The following is a 17,683-nucleotide window of genomic DNA, read 5'->3' on the forward strand; positions in this document are numbered from 1 at the left end:
ACTTTCGGAGATCTGTATAAACTTGCTAAAATAACTTTTTATAAAAACAAAAATTCTATTATTTTAGTAAAGCTTAAAACCATAACTTAACAGTGAAGATGGTATTCTTCTTTTGAAAAATATTATGCATTTTGTTTCCATTTAATTTTTTAGATATTGTTTTTGCTGCATCTTTAATATTTCTTATGCTCCAAGAGATTTGTGTAAACTTATGAAGGTGACTTATCATAAAAAATTCATATAATTTTAGTAAAGCATAAAGCATCAGCTTAAACAGTAAAGACTAGTACAATTATTGTGACATTTATTATGCCTTTTTTCCGTCAAAGTTCTTCATGTATTGTTATCGGTATAACTTTAATATTTCATACACTCCAAGAAATTTGTGTAAAGTTCTGAAAATGACTTCCCATAAGAAATTCATAACGTTTTAGTAAAGCATAAACCATCAGCTTAAATAGTACAGACTAGTAACACTCTAGTGAAATATACGATGCATTATCTTTCCGTCAAAGTTTTTAATGTATTGTTATTATTATAACTTGAGTATTCCATGCGCTTCAAGAGATTTGTGTAAAGTTTTAAAAATGACTTCCCCTAAGAAATTCATAGCGTTTTAGTAAAGCATAAACCATCAGCTCAAAAAGTACAGACTAGTAACACTCTAGTGAAATATACGATGCATTCTCTTTCCGCCAGAGTTTTTAATGTGTTGTTATTATTATAACTAGAGTATTCCATGCGCTCTAAGAGATTTGTGTAAAGTTTTGAAAATGACTTCCCATAAGAAATTCATAGCGTTTTAGTAAAGCATAAACCATCAGCTCAAATAGTACAGACTAGTAACACTCTTGTGAAATATACGATGCATTCTCTTTCCGTCAAAGTTTTTAATGTGTTGTTATTATTATAACTTGAGTATTCCATGCGCTCCAAGAGATTTGTGTAAAGTTTTGAAAATGACTTCCCCTAAGAAATTCATAGCGTTTTAGTAAAGCATAAACCATCAGCTCAAATAATACAGACTAGTAACACTCTAGTGAAATATACGATGCATATCTTTTCGTCAGAGTTTTTAATGTGTTGTTATTATTATAACTTAAAATACTCCATGCACGCCTTAGATCACAACCTGATTATCAACTTGTAACCTCTCAGCTCTGATCGGCATCTGCATAGCACAGCAACAGCGGCTGTACTTGCCACCAACGAATGGGTTCAATAACAATGGTAATGGCTTGAACGGGAATGGCTATTCCAGTGGCAACGGCAATGGAAATGGATATACCAACGGCAACGCTAATGGCAATGGCTACAATGGTGGTAATGGAAATGGCTTTACCAACGGAAATGGTGATGGAAACGGCTATACCAGTGGAAACATCAATGGTAATGGTAATGGTAATATCAATGGGAATGGGAATGGCCAGACCAATGGGCCTTTTGATGGTAATGGCAATGGCTACGCCATTGAAAATGGCATTGGAAACGGTAATGGAAATGGAAACGAAATCGTAGTTAATGGTGTTAATGGCAACGGCATTAGTGGAAATGACCTTAATGGAAATGGCTTTATTAGAAATGAATTTGGTGGCATTGGCCTAAATGGAAATGACCTTAATGGCAACGAGCTCAACGGACAAGTGGACCCCATTACCGCCCTTGGGGAAGCCATTGCTGGAGACGGCGTTCCAGGAGTCGACTACCCAATCCTGGCCTCTGTACCTGAAACCGGCTTCACCTGTGAGGGACAGATTCCTGGATACTACGCAGACACAGCACCAGAAGCAAGATGTCAGGTAATATCCAAAGTATTTAGCTTTTTATCTAGTTAAGCATCCTTTTTAAACTTCACTGAAAATACATATAAACTTCTCTTTGCCTCTTGAATGAGATATGGAAGGTATACAGTATCGCCCCAGTTTAACAGACTCTCTGGGAGTCTGGCTTTCTGATAAGTACCAAGGTCTGTTCAGTAAGAAAGACCCTTTTGTAGCTATCTCACAGCTAATAGCAAATTCATATAGTTCCTAACCTGGACTGATCTGCACTTTGCACTTAAAATTCATTTTAAGGGGTTTATCTTAAAATGTATCACCTCTAAAGTGGTGGCATCACAACAAATATTTATAATAATGTAGCTGGTAAGTACAGAAGCTCGTTAAGTTGAGTTCCGTTAAGTTGAGGTCCGTTAAGTTGAGTTCCGTTAAGTTGAGGTCCATTAAGTTGAGGGTCATCAAGTTGAGGTCTGTTAAGTTTATGTCCATTAAGTTGGGGTCCATTAAGCTGAGGTCCATTAAGTTGAGGTCTGTTAAGTTGAGGTCCATCAAGTTGAGTCTGTTAAGTTGAGGTCTGTTAAGTTGAGGTCCGTTAATTTTTGAGGTGCGTTAAGTTGGGGTCCATTAAGTTGAAGGCCATTAAGTTGGGGTCCATTAAGCTGAGGTCCGTTAAGCTGAGGTCCGTTAAGTTGAGGGCCATTAAGTTGAGGGCCATTAAATTGAGGTCCATTAAGTTGAGGTCCGTTAATTTGAGGCGTTACTTCAATTTGCACTTGTATCAACAGATCAAAAATATCAATTACTTTCCAGGCATTCCACATCTGTCAGTTTGACGGGAGACTGGACTCCTTCCTCTGTCCCAACGGAACAGTCTTCAACCAGCAGTACTTCGTGTGTGACTGGTGGTACAACTTCGACTGCTCAGCAGCTGAACAATTCTTGGGTCTGAACGCTGTCTTTGGACAAGTTAATGGCAATGGAAATGGTGTTGCCAATGGAAATGGTGTTCCCAGTGGCAGTATTAATGGCAACAGTAATGGCATTGTTATCGTCAGTGGCAACGGCAATGGATATACCAATGGTAATGGCAATGGTTACCCCAATGGCAACGGAAATGGAAATGGCATCGCCAACGGCAATGGTAATGGATACACCAACGGAAATGGAAATGGCATCACCAACGGAAATGGAAATGCCATCGCCAACGGCAATGGTAATGGATACACCAACGGAAATGGAAATGGCATCACCAACGGAAATGGAAATGCCATCGCCAACGGCAATGGTAATGGATACACCAACGGAAATGGAAATGGCATCACCAACGGCAATGGTAATGGATACACCAACGGTAATGGAAATGGCATCACCAACGGCAATGGTAATGGATACACCAACGGTAATGCTAATGGATACACCAACGGCAATGGTAATGGCCTTGTTAATGGTGACATTGTCGTCAGTGACAATGGTTTCGCCAGTGGCAAAGTAAATGACAATGGGTACACTAATGGCAATGATGTTGCCAGTGTCAATGGTAATGGATATACAAATAGTGATATTGTTATACTCAGTGGGAATGATAATGACGCCACCGATGTTAATGACATTGATGAAGTCATCACCATTAGCAATGATTATACAACTGATAGTGAAAATGGAGACGTAATAACTGATAGTAGTGCTATTGGCAATGAAAATAGTTTTACTAATGGTATAATTAGTGGCTACACCAATGGCAATGGAGGTATAAATGGATATTCTAATGATAACGATGGTAATGGAAATGGGAATGGGAATAGCTATGCAAATGGGAATGGAAATGGGAATAGCTATGCCAATGGGAATGGAAATGGGAATAGCTATGTCAGTGGGAATGGAAATGGGAATAACTATGCCAGTGGGAATGGAAATGGGAATAGCTATGCAAATGGGAATGGGAATAGAAATAACTATGCAAATGGAAATGGAAATGGTAATGGCTTCAATGGGAATGGAAATGGTAATGGTTTCTTCAGTGGGAATGGAAATGGTAATGGCTTCAATGGGAATGGTAATGGTAATGGCTTCAATGGGAATGGTAATGGTTTTCTCAGTGGGAATGGGAATGGTAATCGCTTTAATGGTAATGGAAATGGCAATGGATTCAATGGAAATGGAAATGGTAATGGCTATTTCAATGGGAATGGAAATGGTAATGGCTTCTTCAATGGGAATGGAAATGCCAATAGCAATAATGGTTATTCTTACGCTACACCTGCATCACCTAATGGTTTCTAAAGGACTCCCATTAAAAAACAATGTCTGTTTTCACGGAACATTTTTCCTTAATTAATTATAGATATTTATATTAGGTGGAGACTATCTTGGTTAATTTTAAGATGTCCTTTTACTTACTTTTCGCTTTTTTCATCGTAAATATTGCTCTGCAAGATTTTATATCTCTTAATATTAATGAAGAGAATAATTGTTCTCATTTGCATGTGGAAGGAAGGTTTTGAGAATCAGACGAATGGAAGTTTCGTAGGGCATTATCTAAACTTCATTATAATTGCACATACTGTATTATATATATATATATATATATATATATATATATATATATATATATATATATATATATATATATATATATATATGTATATATATATATATATATATATATATATATATATATATATATATATATATATATATATACACACACACACGCTTCATTTAACTTTCATGTAACCACTAATTTTCTTTCCCAAGTATCGTATCTATATCTTATCGCCCCTGGGGAACTATACGGCTTAAAACTAATACCACCCGTGCCATGGAAGGTTTCTCATGTCTGTCTTTTCTCTTAGCATTTAAGTGACTTAGTGTCAATTCATTTCAAATGAACGACGCTTGTGCCATACGGTCTTTCATAACTATTAAGTGAATTGTAATTTTTTAATAGAGCTGGTATATTAAACACTTGCATATTATAATAAAGAATTAGTAATTCGTCGCTACTTTTCCCTTCCCTGTTGTATTCCATACATTTTTAGTAATTTTTTGGCGCATAACAGGTTGTAATATTATTGTATTTAGAGGCTAATGATGAATTCTTCAGAAAACAAGAGAAAAGGGTATATTTTAGGCATCCCAAACGGGTAATTTAATGCATTTGCTTAAGAATAGGAATGTCAGCTCCTAATTTCTAATGATGAACTCTTAAGAAAACAAGAGAAAAGGGTATATTTTAGGCATCCCAAACCGGTAATTTAATGCATTTGCTTAAGAATAGGAATGTCAGCTCCTAATTTCTTATAATAAAGGTCCACAATGGTCTGAAGATGCCCCGAATATACTACTGGAGAATGCTGAGAGTCCTACAAATGATTGGCCCATAATCGACATCAGGACAGCATATGACAAATGTGTATCTTGGAAAAATTGTTAATTCCAACCGCCAAATACGAGTTACAATCTAAAGTCAAATAGTGTACCTTGCTTTTCTGATAGAGGTTCCCAATCTGACAGGTTGCTCATGGAACACCTACTAAGGAGTGGGTCTTAAAATCTCCAGTAGCCCAAACTTGGTGCTGTCCATGATAATGAGAAACAGTGCAGGTGACCAACCTGGTATATCAACTGACGTCACTGGTAGGCATTCCTCAAAAACTAGCTGAACCGGTCCCGCCGCCATAAGTCTACGAAAACAAAAGCAATAACAAAGAAACTTGTTCTTATAACATGTCTTATTTTCCTCTTATTTTCTGGCCAAAATATGATGGCTTCTTCACGTTTCAATTAAATGATAAATATTACAAATCAACTCAACGTCTTTAGAACGTTATACTCCAGGTAACCCCATTTCATATCGTATAATGAACAGCATTAAGAAAATGCTTCGGAAGGTGTGCTTTTGTTAATACGAGGTGCTTCCCTGGTGCCTGCGGGCTGTTTATAAATGCCAATTTATACTGAGCATCCACGATCACTGTAACCACTGAGAATGGGGCTGTAATGAGGGTTGTAAATCAAGTTTCATTGTGCAATAAGTGGCGTAACTTGCGTAGAAAATCTTTATTTGGAGTCTGACTCTGCTGAAAAATAGTAGATTGACTAACAACCTGTTGGTGATTCTTTTCTTCAAATGTTTTTAATCGTAGACGGTGCTAACCTTTTTTTTGAAATGAAATAATGTTTTCTGTGTTATTTCATATTCCTTAATCATTGGGACTTATCTGTTATGTTCTCCACTGGCCAATTCTATTTTCATTATATTCCACGCTTTCCTTTCTTGTCCATCCTCTGCATTACAGTTGCATGAAGAAAGCTTGGCTCTATAACCCCTAATTACATGGCAATCTCGGGCATTGTTAACATTTTTCAATGACAGTAATAAAATCACATCCCATTTGCTTGAAGGCATCATATATTTATGTTGCCGGAGATGCATCTTAAATGTAAACAAGTATAAAATACGCCGAAGTTTTTTCGGCGTAATCGAGTTTTCTGTACAGCCGCTACAGTGTATATAATCAAGGCCACGGAAAATAGATCTACCTTTCGGTGGTCTCGGTATAATGCTGTATGAGGCGCGGCCCATGAAACTTTAACTACGGCCCGGTGGTGGCCTGTCTTATATCGTTGCCAGATGCACGATGAATCTAACTTTAACCTTAAATAAAATAAAACCTACTGATGATAGAGGGCTGCAATTTGGTATGTTTGATGATTAGAGAGTGGATGATCAATATACAAATTTGCAGCCTCCTAGCCTCAGTAGTTTTTAAGATCTGAGGGCGGACATAAAAAGTGCGGACGAACAGACGAAGCCATCTCAATAGTTTTCTTTTACAGAAAACTAATAACAAGAGGGGGTTCAGTTTCAAAAAGCACGTAATTGGTTTCTTTCAACAAAACTAATTGTTCTATACTACGACTAATAAGAAAAGCCATCTTCAATTTCGATTTTTTTTTCGCGGTCATAATTAAACTTTACTATAAACTGCTGAGAAGACAGAGGTAAATTTTTTCTCAGTGATCTCCAACAAAAATCAGCAGATTAAATTTGTTGAAATTTAATGTAATCGTTGACGAAATTTCGAATATTAAAAAAAACCTGAGGAGGTCAAATTTTCAGCTTCGCCATATTTTAGTTTCATCTCTTGACAAAGAAATAGTTACACTTGTTATCGGAGAACATTGAAAACATTGTGATCCGAAAAATTGGGAAACATTAATTATTATTTTTTATTACCTCGATAGATGAAAACTATTCACATGGAACAAGCACACAGGGGCCATTGACTTGAAGTTCAAGCTTTCAACGAATGTTGGTTTCAATCTCCCACCGCAGACCCCACACTGCGGCAGTAACGATCATGATACAGAGCCAAGGATACTTCATTCCCTCCCCTGTAAGACTTTGGAAGTCTTTCTGGCGCTGTTGTTAATGCTGAATCTTGCAAGCGTTCCTCTTGTTTGGCTGCCCAAATCCAGAGGTATGCACCAGGCGTCATATTCCCATTAACACCTTACAGCACTAAAGGGCCACCTTTGGTTAAGGGTTCATGCTGGCATAAGGCCAACTTAATCTAAAGCAACCAAAGACACAATTTTAAGAGAGACAGTTAAAGTACTTTAAGAGTATCATCCACCATACTTTTGGTTATTCTGACATTATTTTAAGCTTTTCACGTATCTACATCATTATCTTTTCGTCGATTTACCATTATTTGATCGTCAAACTTTTGTTATTATCTTCACTGTTTTTCATGTCATCATTTCTGTGTCTTTTTTTTTTTGTTTGGGGAGGGCTTGCTTTGCAAGTTAATGGCTCTTTGGTCTTATTCTATAAAATTTCTAAATAATAATAATAATAATAATAATAATAATAATAATAATAATAATAATAATAATAATAATAATAAATAGAAGAAGAGGAAGAAGAAAAACAGAGAAGACTCTATATAGGCTAAATGTCACTTAAACCACAATTGTTTTCAAATTAATAATAATAATAATAATAATAATAATAATAATAATAATAATAATAATAATAATAATAATAAAATAATAATAATAATAATAATAATAATAATAATAATAATAATAATAATAATAATAATAATAATAATAATAAAAACTTACATAGAACAGGTCTCCACCTGGTAATAGACTGCCAAGGAGGAACTATTTCATAATATCTCTAGAAGAATTGTAAGTAAAGCAACTAGGTTACAGCCGAATGCAAATGACATGACATAACCTAGAACTCACGAAACCTCATTCTGAAGAAAAATTATCCCGTCTTTAAGCATTCGTTCCTCCGAGCGGGGAAGCGAAAACTATATTTGTCTCAATCGTTTAATAACTTAATAAGGGTCATTTCCACTGTCCTTGTCAAAGTGAAACGGCTGCTCTTTCGACATCTTGAACGATATAAAGTACTTTTACGTCTCTTGCGGTTAAATTGTGAATGCTAATTTTAAGACTCGGGGAACATAATTTTTTTTCCTGATGATTTCGAGGAATTAGGATGACGACATTAGATAAAATAAATTAGCTCATTCTTGTAGTTGCGTCACTGTGGGATTAAATTTAATAGATGTCGTGTTCATGTACTTTGGGAAAAGCAATGTTTACGAACATGGAAAATAGTACTGAAGATTCTGCTTATAATCATCCGAGAATTTGGACAGAAACGGGGTCAAGAACATTAGCTTCAGGGCTGTTATTCCCTTAAGTGCTACATATAAGAAACAAATAAAGAATCTTGTGTAATCCCTAAGCCAGGCGTAAATTACCCACATACTCCTCTTCAACGCCTGAAGCAGAGTTTGCTTTTAAGAACAGATTCTTAGATATTAGGTCGATACTGACCCCGATACAGTCTAGCCTTTAATTTTGTCATGCCCCTTTGTTCTCTCATTTATTTTAGGCATTTGCTAATTGCGTGTCATCGGGTACAGAAATTTTTAGTAGATCAGTTTTTTGCTCATTCGAACAAAAGAGTCATTTTAGCTAATATCTCCGGTGTCGTGACCATAATTATTGAAAATTCAACGGATATTTATTCCAGCGGGAATAGGAGGTGGATCTTGTTATTGGAGTCCAGTTCCTTGTCTTACAAGCAAATCTTTCTCAGATTTTACGTCTTCGCAGCCAAAAATTGGCAAAAGAACGAACCACCTGTTTTACGCAAAGGCCCAATATTTAACGAACAGTTCTCCGAATATGATTGGTGGTTCAACGTCGATTGTTGAACATCTAAACAGCTTTTTCAACTGAAATCTGAATTAGATCGAGCTTATACTACCAGAATTAATAAAAAAAAAAACTCTTCATATAAATGGTAACGCTTTTTTGGAAATGGTCATACCCATTTTAATGGAAATGAGTTGGCATTACTAGAAAGCAATGGAAATGGAGACGAATTTAACACGGTCAATGAAAATGATAATGAGGACTCATTACATAATGGTAATGATTTCACCACTAGAATTGTAAATGGCTACAGCTTCAACAAAGAAAGAAGCCATGGATATGGCAATATTAGGAAAGAGGAACCCTGAATTCTAAAACTGATGGCAACTTTGATGTTACCGGCTATGGAAATGGTACAAGTAATAAGAAAAGGAATCGTGAATTCTGAAACTGATGGCAGCTTTGATGTCACCGCTACGGAAATGGTACAAGTAATAAAAAAAGGAATCCTGAATTCTAAAACTAATGGCAGCTTTGACGTCACGGGCGAATGGAAATGGTGCAAATAATAATAAAAAAAATAAAAACTCTCTCATGTAAACATAAGAACAACAATCTGAGGAGTCTTACCGGCAGAAACGATCTTGATAATGTGAGTAACGATATGATAATGTGTCGTAATTGGAAAATGGTTATGGCCTCGGTAGTTATGATATGACTTTGTTGAGCAAAAAAATACGATCTTGTTAAGCAAAAAAATACTCTAACATAAACGTAATTACGGCAGCTGAAGAAGTCTCGGTAAACGTGAAGTGGTTTTAATGATGACAGAGGTAATGTGACAGGTCGCTAAGACTCTGATATGCTTAATTTTTTCTTATCGTATTCTACCTGGAATTTCTTCCAATTTGTTTCTGTATATCTGATCGAATTTCAGACACAAAGCCGTACTTATAAGTTGAATATGCGATCTAAGGTCCCTAGCTGGAAATTAATTGTATGCAGTCTGTTTTTTTTATTGTTATAGTTTTTAATATTTTTTTTACTATTATTCTCCATATTAGTACGGTCATTACCATTATTATGAATACTATTTTTTCTATTTCATCAGCAAGTGTGCGGATATTGCCGATTATAATTTTTATCGTGTTATTTCATGTATCTAGTTTGTGTGTACTGTATTTGTATATTCCATATGTATGGCCCTGAGCTGAAAAAAATGACATTTATTATTATTATTATTATTATTATTATTATTATTATTATTATTATTATTATTATTATTATTATTATTATTATTATTATTATTATTCCAGATAAGTGATTGCACTTGAGTGGATGTACCATAATACTTTGTTTCATTTTTCATAATTTCCATTCATTTCTTTAACGTACTTTACGAAAAGCATAGTTTGAAATAATCTGAAGCAGAGACGAAAACATCACTATATCAGTGCCGGGATGCAAATTCCTGAGATGTATACTAGTATTGCACCAGGCCCGGTATTTTTACCATCTAGGTTAGGTTAGGTCAGATTCATTATACCAACGTAATTTGGGTATGGGGAAACATAACGAGATTATTTTCACGAAAATTCTATGGTTAGTTTTTAAGATATGGCGTCCCGCTTTTTTCAGGGAAAGGTCCCGGTACTCGGTTACGTCTCGGGAAAATGCTGCTAGGATATCCTAATATTAAGCACATGCCAAATTCTCGCTCACGTATAATCACTTCAATATTGAGTTTGGTGTAAATATACCCCAGGAAAGTTATTTTGTTCTACTATATTGATGACGTCAGCATAACGAATTCCTTGATGTAAGAATGAATTCCATGTATCAAGTTTTTTGTTGTTTCGGTAAATCGTAAGATTTTTGTTATAGATGGTATATCCCACATGATTTTTTGCACTTTGCATTTACCTCTTGTACGAAACGGTCGTCATGCCAACTGCCAATTTCAAAATCAATTTTTTTCATCATATTTTACCATACAATCAGTTATTTATAAATTTCTGGTTTAATCATCTTACCAATTCCGCGGCACATTGTGTCACATATTGAACTTTTACTTAATTGAATTCCTTACCTGTAAATCCAATAGCTCATTTTGACTATCATAAGCAACCATTTAATAATTATATATCTGACCATCATTATATAATCAATAACAAGCGATGATGATGACACTTGCCACAACATATAATCAAATTTAATGTCATTTTTGTAACGCGAGGCGTCCGTCCTTCTTGAGTTACCCCTCGCAGTCCCTCCGTTTTCTTTGCACGCCAGTCACCTTGCGCTTGGCAATCCAACAGACTAATTTCGCGAGTAGAGTGATCTTTTGTTTTTCTTTCTTTTTATTATTTTACGTTTTCTGTCCGACCAACGAGTGTTTTTGCGGTCGCAGAAGAACCCCCTTTATCTCCTTTGTCTTTGCTCCTTGTGCAACGTAATTTTATGGATACAGATGCTTGTTTTTTGTTCTTGCATATGCTTTAGATCCCCGGAGGGCTCGTGATGTTTGTGATAATGGTGATAAATTTGATGGTGTTGTCCTCTTCATCCCCTGATGCAACCTGACGGCGATTTTAGGAAAATTATTGCTCAAAGCAATTTTTTATACGTAATTGAGATGGACGGTTTAGCTCTCTAGTTATGGCGGTGTAATTGTCATAAGTAAATTGTGAAGGTAAACAGGTCATTTCTTTTGAAAATTAAAAGCAGTCACAGGTAAATTATACGTGGCGAGATGACTGTAATATTCTGGCAAATGTATGTCATGATTATGCAGATGACAAGAAGCTTTAAGTGAGAAATTACTTACAAGCACAAAATTACTGATATTATTGATCATTACCTCCTAAATCCAAAATTACCTTCAGTGTAGTTCAGTTTTGGTGTTGAGGACATTACTTCTCACCCTTATGGACAATATAAACACTGTCTTTGTCAGATTCATCTTGAAGAGAGTGACTGCTAAAAAGAATTATCATAACGTGTGGTTCTGACATTCACATGATAAACATAGATGCAAATGATAATGTTTACAATCCTGTCATTTATGATAGATGCAAATGATAGTATTTACAATCCTATCATTTATGATAGATGCAAATGATAGTATTTACAATCCTATTATTTATGATAGATGCAAATGATAGCATTTACAATCCTGTCGTTTATGATAGGTGCAAATGATAGTATTTACAATCCTATCATTTATGATAGATGCAAATGATAGCATTTACAACCCTATCATTTATGACAGATGTAAATGATAGTATTTACAATCCTATCATTTATGCTAGATGCAAATGATAGTATTTACAATCCTATCATTTATGCTAGATGCAAATGATAGTATTTACAATCTTATCATTTATGATCATAGTAAAAGAATTTACTTTCTTGGTCATAATGATAATCATTATAGACAGCCTGATTTTTATATTGACAGCATGTATTATCATAATCATAAACTTTACGAGTATAAACTTTACTAGTATAAACTTATCATTTTACTTAGACTACTTACTTTCATATCCCTTAGTATTTATGATCATAAACACATTTTTCGTTACAAAGGAAGAGTATCTGTCATTTTAGAAGATATTACTATCATAAATTTATTATTCATTCAGAGCTACAATGGCATTCTTTTACGTAGCCACATTCTGCCATATTCACTGCATTTATTGTCATATTATCACAATATTCTTTGTGATGATCATACTATATAATATTCAGATCATAACATTTATTACCAGACAAAAAACAAATGGAAGAATGAGTTCCAGATAATTATTTGTTTATGAAGATCTTCATCTTATTTTTAAAGGGATTTATAAAGACAATCACCTTTAATACAGATTTTGAAAAAGTCCCATTTTCCTTTCCTTTCCGTGATGCGAAAACGTGACGTAAGATACGATAAAAAAAAAATTATCCAGGCGCGAAATCTTCTGAAGATACCTATAAGAGAAGAATGTCTATATTTTCATTAAGATTTCATTAGAAAGGTCGAGATATATTTATGTATAACGTTTTCCAAAGTAGGAGCTTGTAAATGTAATTTTTTTGTTTCTGCAAAGCAAGTTTCCATTGCAATTATTGACTTTGTTTTCGTTTGAGTTTGATAGATTAAAAAATGTTTCATACACCAAAGTTTTTTGTCAGCTGATAACAATCACCAAAGACTCTTGCACGTACCACCCTCAATAATAATAATAATAATAATAATAATAATAATAATAATAATAATAATAATAATAAAGGTGAAGAAATCCAAAACGATATTTACAATAACATCATTGTGGATTTCTTCGCCAATTTTTGTGACTCGTGGGATGATGAGATTTTTATAATAATAATAATAATAATAATAATAATAATAATAATAATAATAATAATAATAATAATAATAATAATAATTTTATTATTATTATTATTATTATTATTATTATTATTATTATTATTATTATTATTATTATTATTATTATTATTATTATTATTATTATTATTATTATTATATGCACAAAAACATGGCACGTTCGGAATTCATTACCTTACATAGTAAAATTCAGTTAGTAAATTTCTCATATGTGACAAAAAAAAACCAAAAGAGGTGCAGTAAAATGTAAATAAATAATTAAATGAATAAACAAATAAATAAATAAATAGATAAATAAATAAAGGTAAACGTAACAGTAAGATACATCGCCAAGGGAAATCTCTTGAAATATGGTGACTAGGGGAAATATGTATTCTGGTGTTGTAATTTTCAAATAAATGCTGAAGAAATTAACGCATCGCTTCAGCTGTGACACATAAATTGCTTTGGGGGGAAAAAGCGACAGTAATGGCCTACTAAGTCATGGAAATTCTGGCATCAATCACGTTGGTGTCATTTCAGTGCGTTCGTTTGTTTTTTGTTTTTTTTTACACGATTCTTAGTCTAGTTTGTTTTATTATTATTATTATTATTATTATTATTATTATTATTATTATTATTATTATCATTATTATTATTTCTATGATAATAATAATATTATTATTATTATTATTATTATTATTTTAACTAGAATGCCTTGGCAAAGCTCATACCTCCGCCCCCCCTTCCCCTACCCCCCTCCTCCTCCTCCTCCCCTGGCCCGCACCAAAAAAAAAAAAAAAAACATGGATACGCCTTCAAAGTTTATGAATATATCACCTTTGGACAATCTCGCCAATAAAATTCACTGGTTTAAAGTTCTGCATCAGGAATAACCAGTATATAACTTTATTTATTTTTTCTATTTTTCATCAGCAATTTAACGGGTGCGAGGCTTAAACTGAAATTCTATGGACAAATATGTATTTTACTAAAACTATGTAAGAAAAATCTTATAATATTTTTTCTTATTGTCAGTCAGTTGCTTTAGCCGCTGACTATAGCTGATGGAACGCCAGATTATAGATTTGAATCATTGATCAATCAGTCAATTATTTGTTCTCTTTTTTTTTTTTTTTTAAATAAAGCAGCCATGTTTCTTTTTTGACAGCAGTGACCTGAATTTTAGGAATACACGTTTTTAAGATTTTATTTTCGTCTCATTATATTTCATGGCCTCTTTACGATAGATTAGAGGAATAAGAGAGAGAGAGAGAGAGAGAGAGAGAGAGAGAGAGAGAGAGAGAGAGAGAGAGAGAGAGAGAGAGAGAGAGACTTTATTCACGATCTTCATTGGAATGACAATTTCATATAGGTTTATTTCATTAAAGATAATCTTTCCATGCAAGACAGGCTTAAAGAATTGGAAAATAAAGACAAAGCTAAAAAAAAAAGCCGGAGAAATTATTTGCGTTTTTCACATGAACACATCAAAAATAAATACCTCATCATCTTGCTCCGCCGAAAACAGTAGATCTAAGTTATTTTCCTTATCCGTTCGTGACATCTGAATTAGAGTATATTTGCAATCTTTAGTGGTCAAGTAATGCCTGCGGTTCGCTTGATAACATAAAAGTACACCATTTATGTCCCTAATCATTCTTGCATTTGAGCATTTCAGAAGAGTATTGCGTAGTCGGGCCTTCTTAAGTATATAAGAAGGCGAGTGTCCTTCGTCGACATCACAACCCTTCTCTCTGGCGAGTCGACAACTTCTTCTTCTTCTTCCTTTCCTGCTGTTAATTCTGCTGTTTCCCGCAATTTCTATTCAGCCGCTGTTGCTCGTCGTACGCAACATGAAATCTCCGTGAAAAGTGGTATTAAGAAGTACTTTCGAATTCTCGTATTCATCGCTTTTTTGTTATAAATAACGAGCCGAAGAGGAAATAGGAAAACTCAGGAAAAGATATTCGGTACTGAGTAGTAAAGTGCAAAATGATTTCAGTTACGAGAAGGATTGTTTTTACGGGTAAGTTTTCATTATAATTAGAGATACTGTGTTTTTACAGTAGTAAAATTAAACGCAGAAAGTATTTGTAACAAATACGTAAATAAAAAATGAGCAGATAAAAAGGGTAATTAAGACTAACGTATGTTGTGTTTAATTTTCAAAGAAATATCAGAGTAGCCAGCTGCTTTGAAAGTGCATTAGTTTTCATTTGATTTCTTCCATATACTTCCATTAACAATTACTATAAATTGAAGAATCACATCGCTTCTCCTACTGATTGATGTTTAATTAATGTCAATAGACATTTCAGTTTTGGGAGCAATTCTCTGAAAATTAATTTTAGAACTCATTCTGTCAATAGTACTTTATTTCATATCTTTATACAAGATATTTTCATGTTTACTTTCCTATTTGATATCTTACAGAGCGCTACCTGGAATTAGCCTTGTGCTCTAATTTATAATTTCTTCATACCTAGTTCTTTTCAATTTCCTTTACCTAATGGTGCTACTTAATATCTGCCTCGTCCACTAGTTAATCATATCTTTTCAAATGCTTCTCTGTTATATTTCCTACTCAGTGCTCCTTGAAGTGTGCTTAGCCCAGCAACAGGACAATACGCTACGAACGCCAAACGAAATCATCACTGAGAATCATACATTAGTTGGAACGGGATACGAAGCCACCGTCAATACAGAAGCCTACAACAGCATTGTTGATGCAGTAATTGATAATGGTACATTTAACATCAGTGATAACATCAGTGATATCAATAACATTAATGGAAATAATCCCACTAACAACGGAATCGACCCCATTGACTGGCTAGCTCTAGTCCTAGGAGGGGTTCCAGGTGTGGACTATCCGATCCTTGCGACCGTTCCAGAAACTGGATTCACCTGCAAGGATCGAGTTGCTGGATATTACGCTGACGTGGATCCAGAAGCCCGTTGCCAGGTATGGAGGATTTTTACCTGTTGAACAGGTGTCATGGTTCGGCCTAATAGCACATATATTGAGCCTTTCTGTTTCTGATGTTTGTGGAAGAATTTTTTGAAACAGGTTTCATGTTTAGGGTTTACAGCAACAAAAAACTTCATTAACTGGCCTTTGGTTTTGTTAAAGTGGTTTACAGAAGTTAGAGGAGGCCAGTTACTTACTGTTTTCTTTAAAATTATTGAGCACCCTAATAGCCTAATCAAAACAGTCATTCACAATTTTTTTGCTGGAATTCATAGTCGTTGCAAATGCAATTCTTCATGAAAAGAGAAACAAGAAATGGTTAGAGCTTATTTACATTTTTCGATGAGAAGCATGAAAAAATTCATGTCCGAAGCTTTAAAATACAATCTGTTTTACTTGAATTATGATGTATGCTCGCTTATTTTTTTAGTTTTTTTCACTGAAACAACCGAACCATTATTTTTGAAAAGCCACATCATGGATGAACTATTTGAGAGAGAGAGAGAAAAAAAAGTTTGGATTTAGCGTAAAGATCAGCATACATCAATGGAGACATTTAAGGCCTTAGAGAGACCCACAGTTCACCAAATTTCTATTCAGCAAGATACAATGTACGCTAAACGATAGCAGCACGCATATATAATTTTCAAAATTTGTTTTACATCAAAGCCCAACAGCATTGCAAACATTTGCTCAAGAATATCTAGGCAAGTGTAACTGGCAACATTTACCGTTACTTTTAAAATGTCTCCATATATCTTTTACAGGTCTTCCACATCTGTCAACACGACCAAAGGAAAGATTCTTTCCTGTGCCCAAACGGCACAGTCTTCAACCAGGAACACTTGGTGTGTGACTGGTGGTACAATTTCGACTGCTCAACCGCAGACCAGTTCTTTTCGGTGAATCTAACTTTAGGCCAGTCTTCAGCCAATCCGAAAGAAGAGGAATACACCGAAGCGGTTACCATTAGCAATGGTGCTTAAAATGGAAATGCTAATATTTTCATTGATGGAAAAACTGCTTTAAATTGGAACTGGTTATAGAATTTCTCATGGGAATGGTATTTTGAGCGATGATGGTAATGGAGATGAATGACATGACAGGAATGATATGGTAATGATAGTACCTTCACTATTTGTAGCAATGTGGTACATGCGTGTTCCAGTAGATGTGGCAACGTTACTGGAAGCAACATTGTTGATGTTGGAAATTGAATTTCCAGTCAAGACAGCAGTATAATTGATGATCTGAATATCACGTTGAAAACGACAACACTCACTTTGTAGTAAGAGACGACGAAATCAAGTTTCCTGTCATTGGAAATTTCAAGAAAGGGGCAAGATGGAAAACTTGGACTCTGGGATATGT

The 17,683-nt window shown here is 34.5% G+C and overlaps 1 protein-coding gene across 1 annotated transcript; it reads left to right on the forward strand.

The window, feature by feature from the left end:
* Positions 1-1,145: 1,145 nt before the first annotated feature.
* LOC136827057 (probable cyclin-dependent serine/threonine-protein kinase DDB_G0292550) lies at positions 1,146-17,298 on the forward strand (the record flags this gene model as incomplete). Its single annotated transcript, XM_067084808.1, is given in 4 exon segments — positions 1,146-1,799; positions 2,589-4,080; positions 15,930-16,306; positions 17,080-17,298. Coding segments are annotated over 4 exon segments (2,742 nt in total), but the record flags the coding sequence as incomplete, so codon positions are not given.
* Positions 17,299-17,683: the final 385 nt, after the last annotated feature.

This window comes from Macrobrachium rosenbergii, chromosome 41, assembly GCF_040412425.1.
Source record: "Macrobrachium rosenbergii isolate ZJJX-2024 chromosome 41, ASM4041242v1, whole genome shotgun sequence".
NCBI lineage: Eukaryota > Metazoa > Arthropoda > Malacostraca > Decapoda > Palaemonidae > Macrobrachium > Macrobrachium rosenbergii.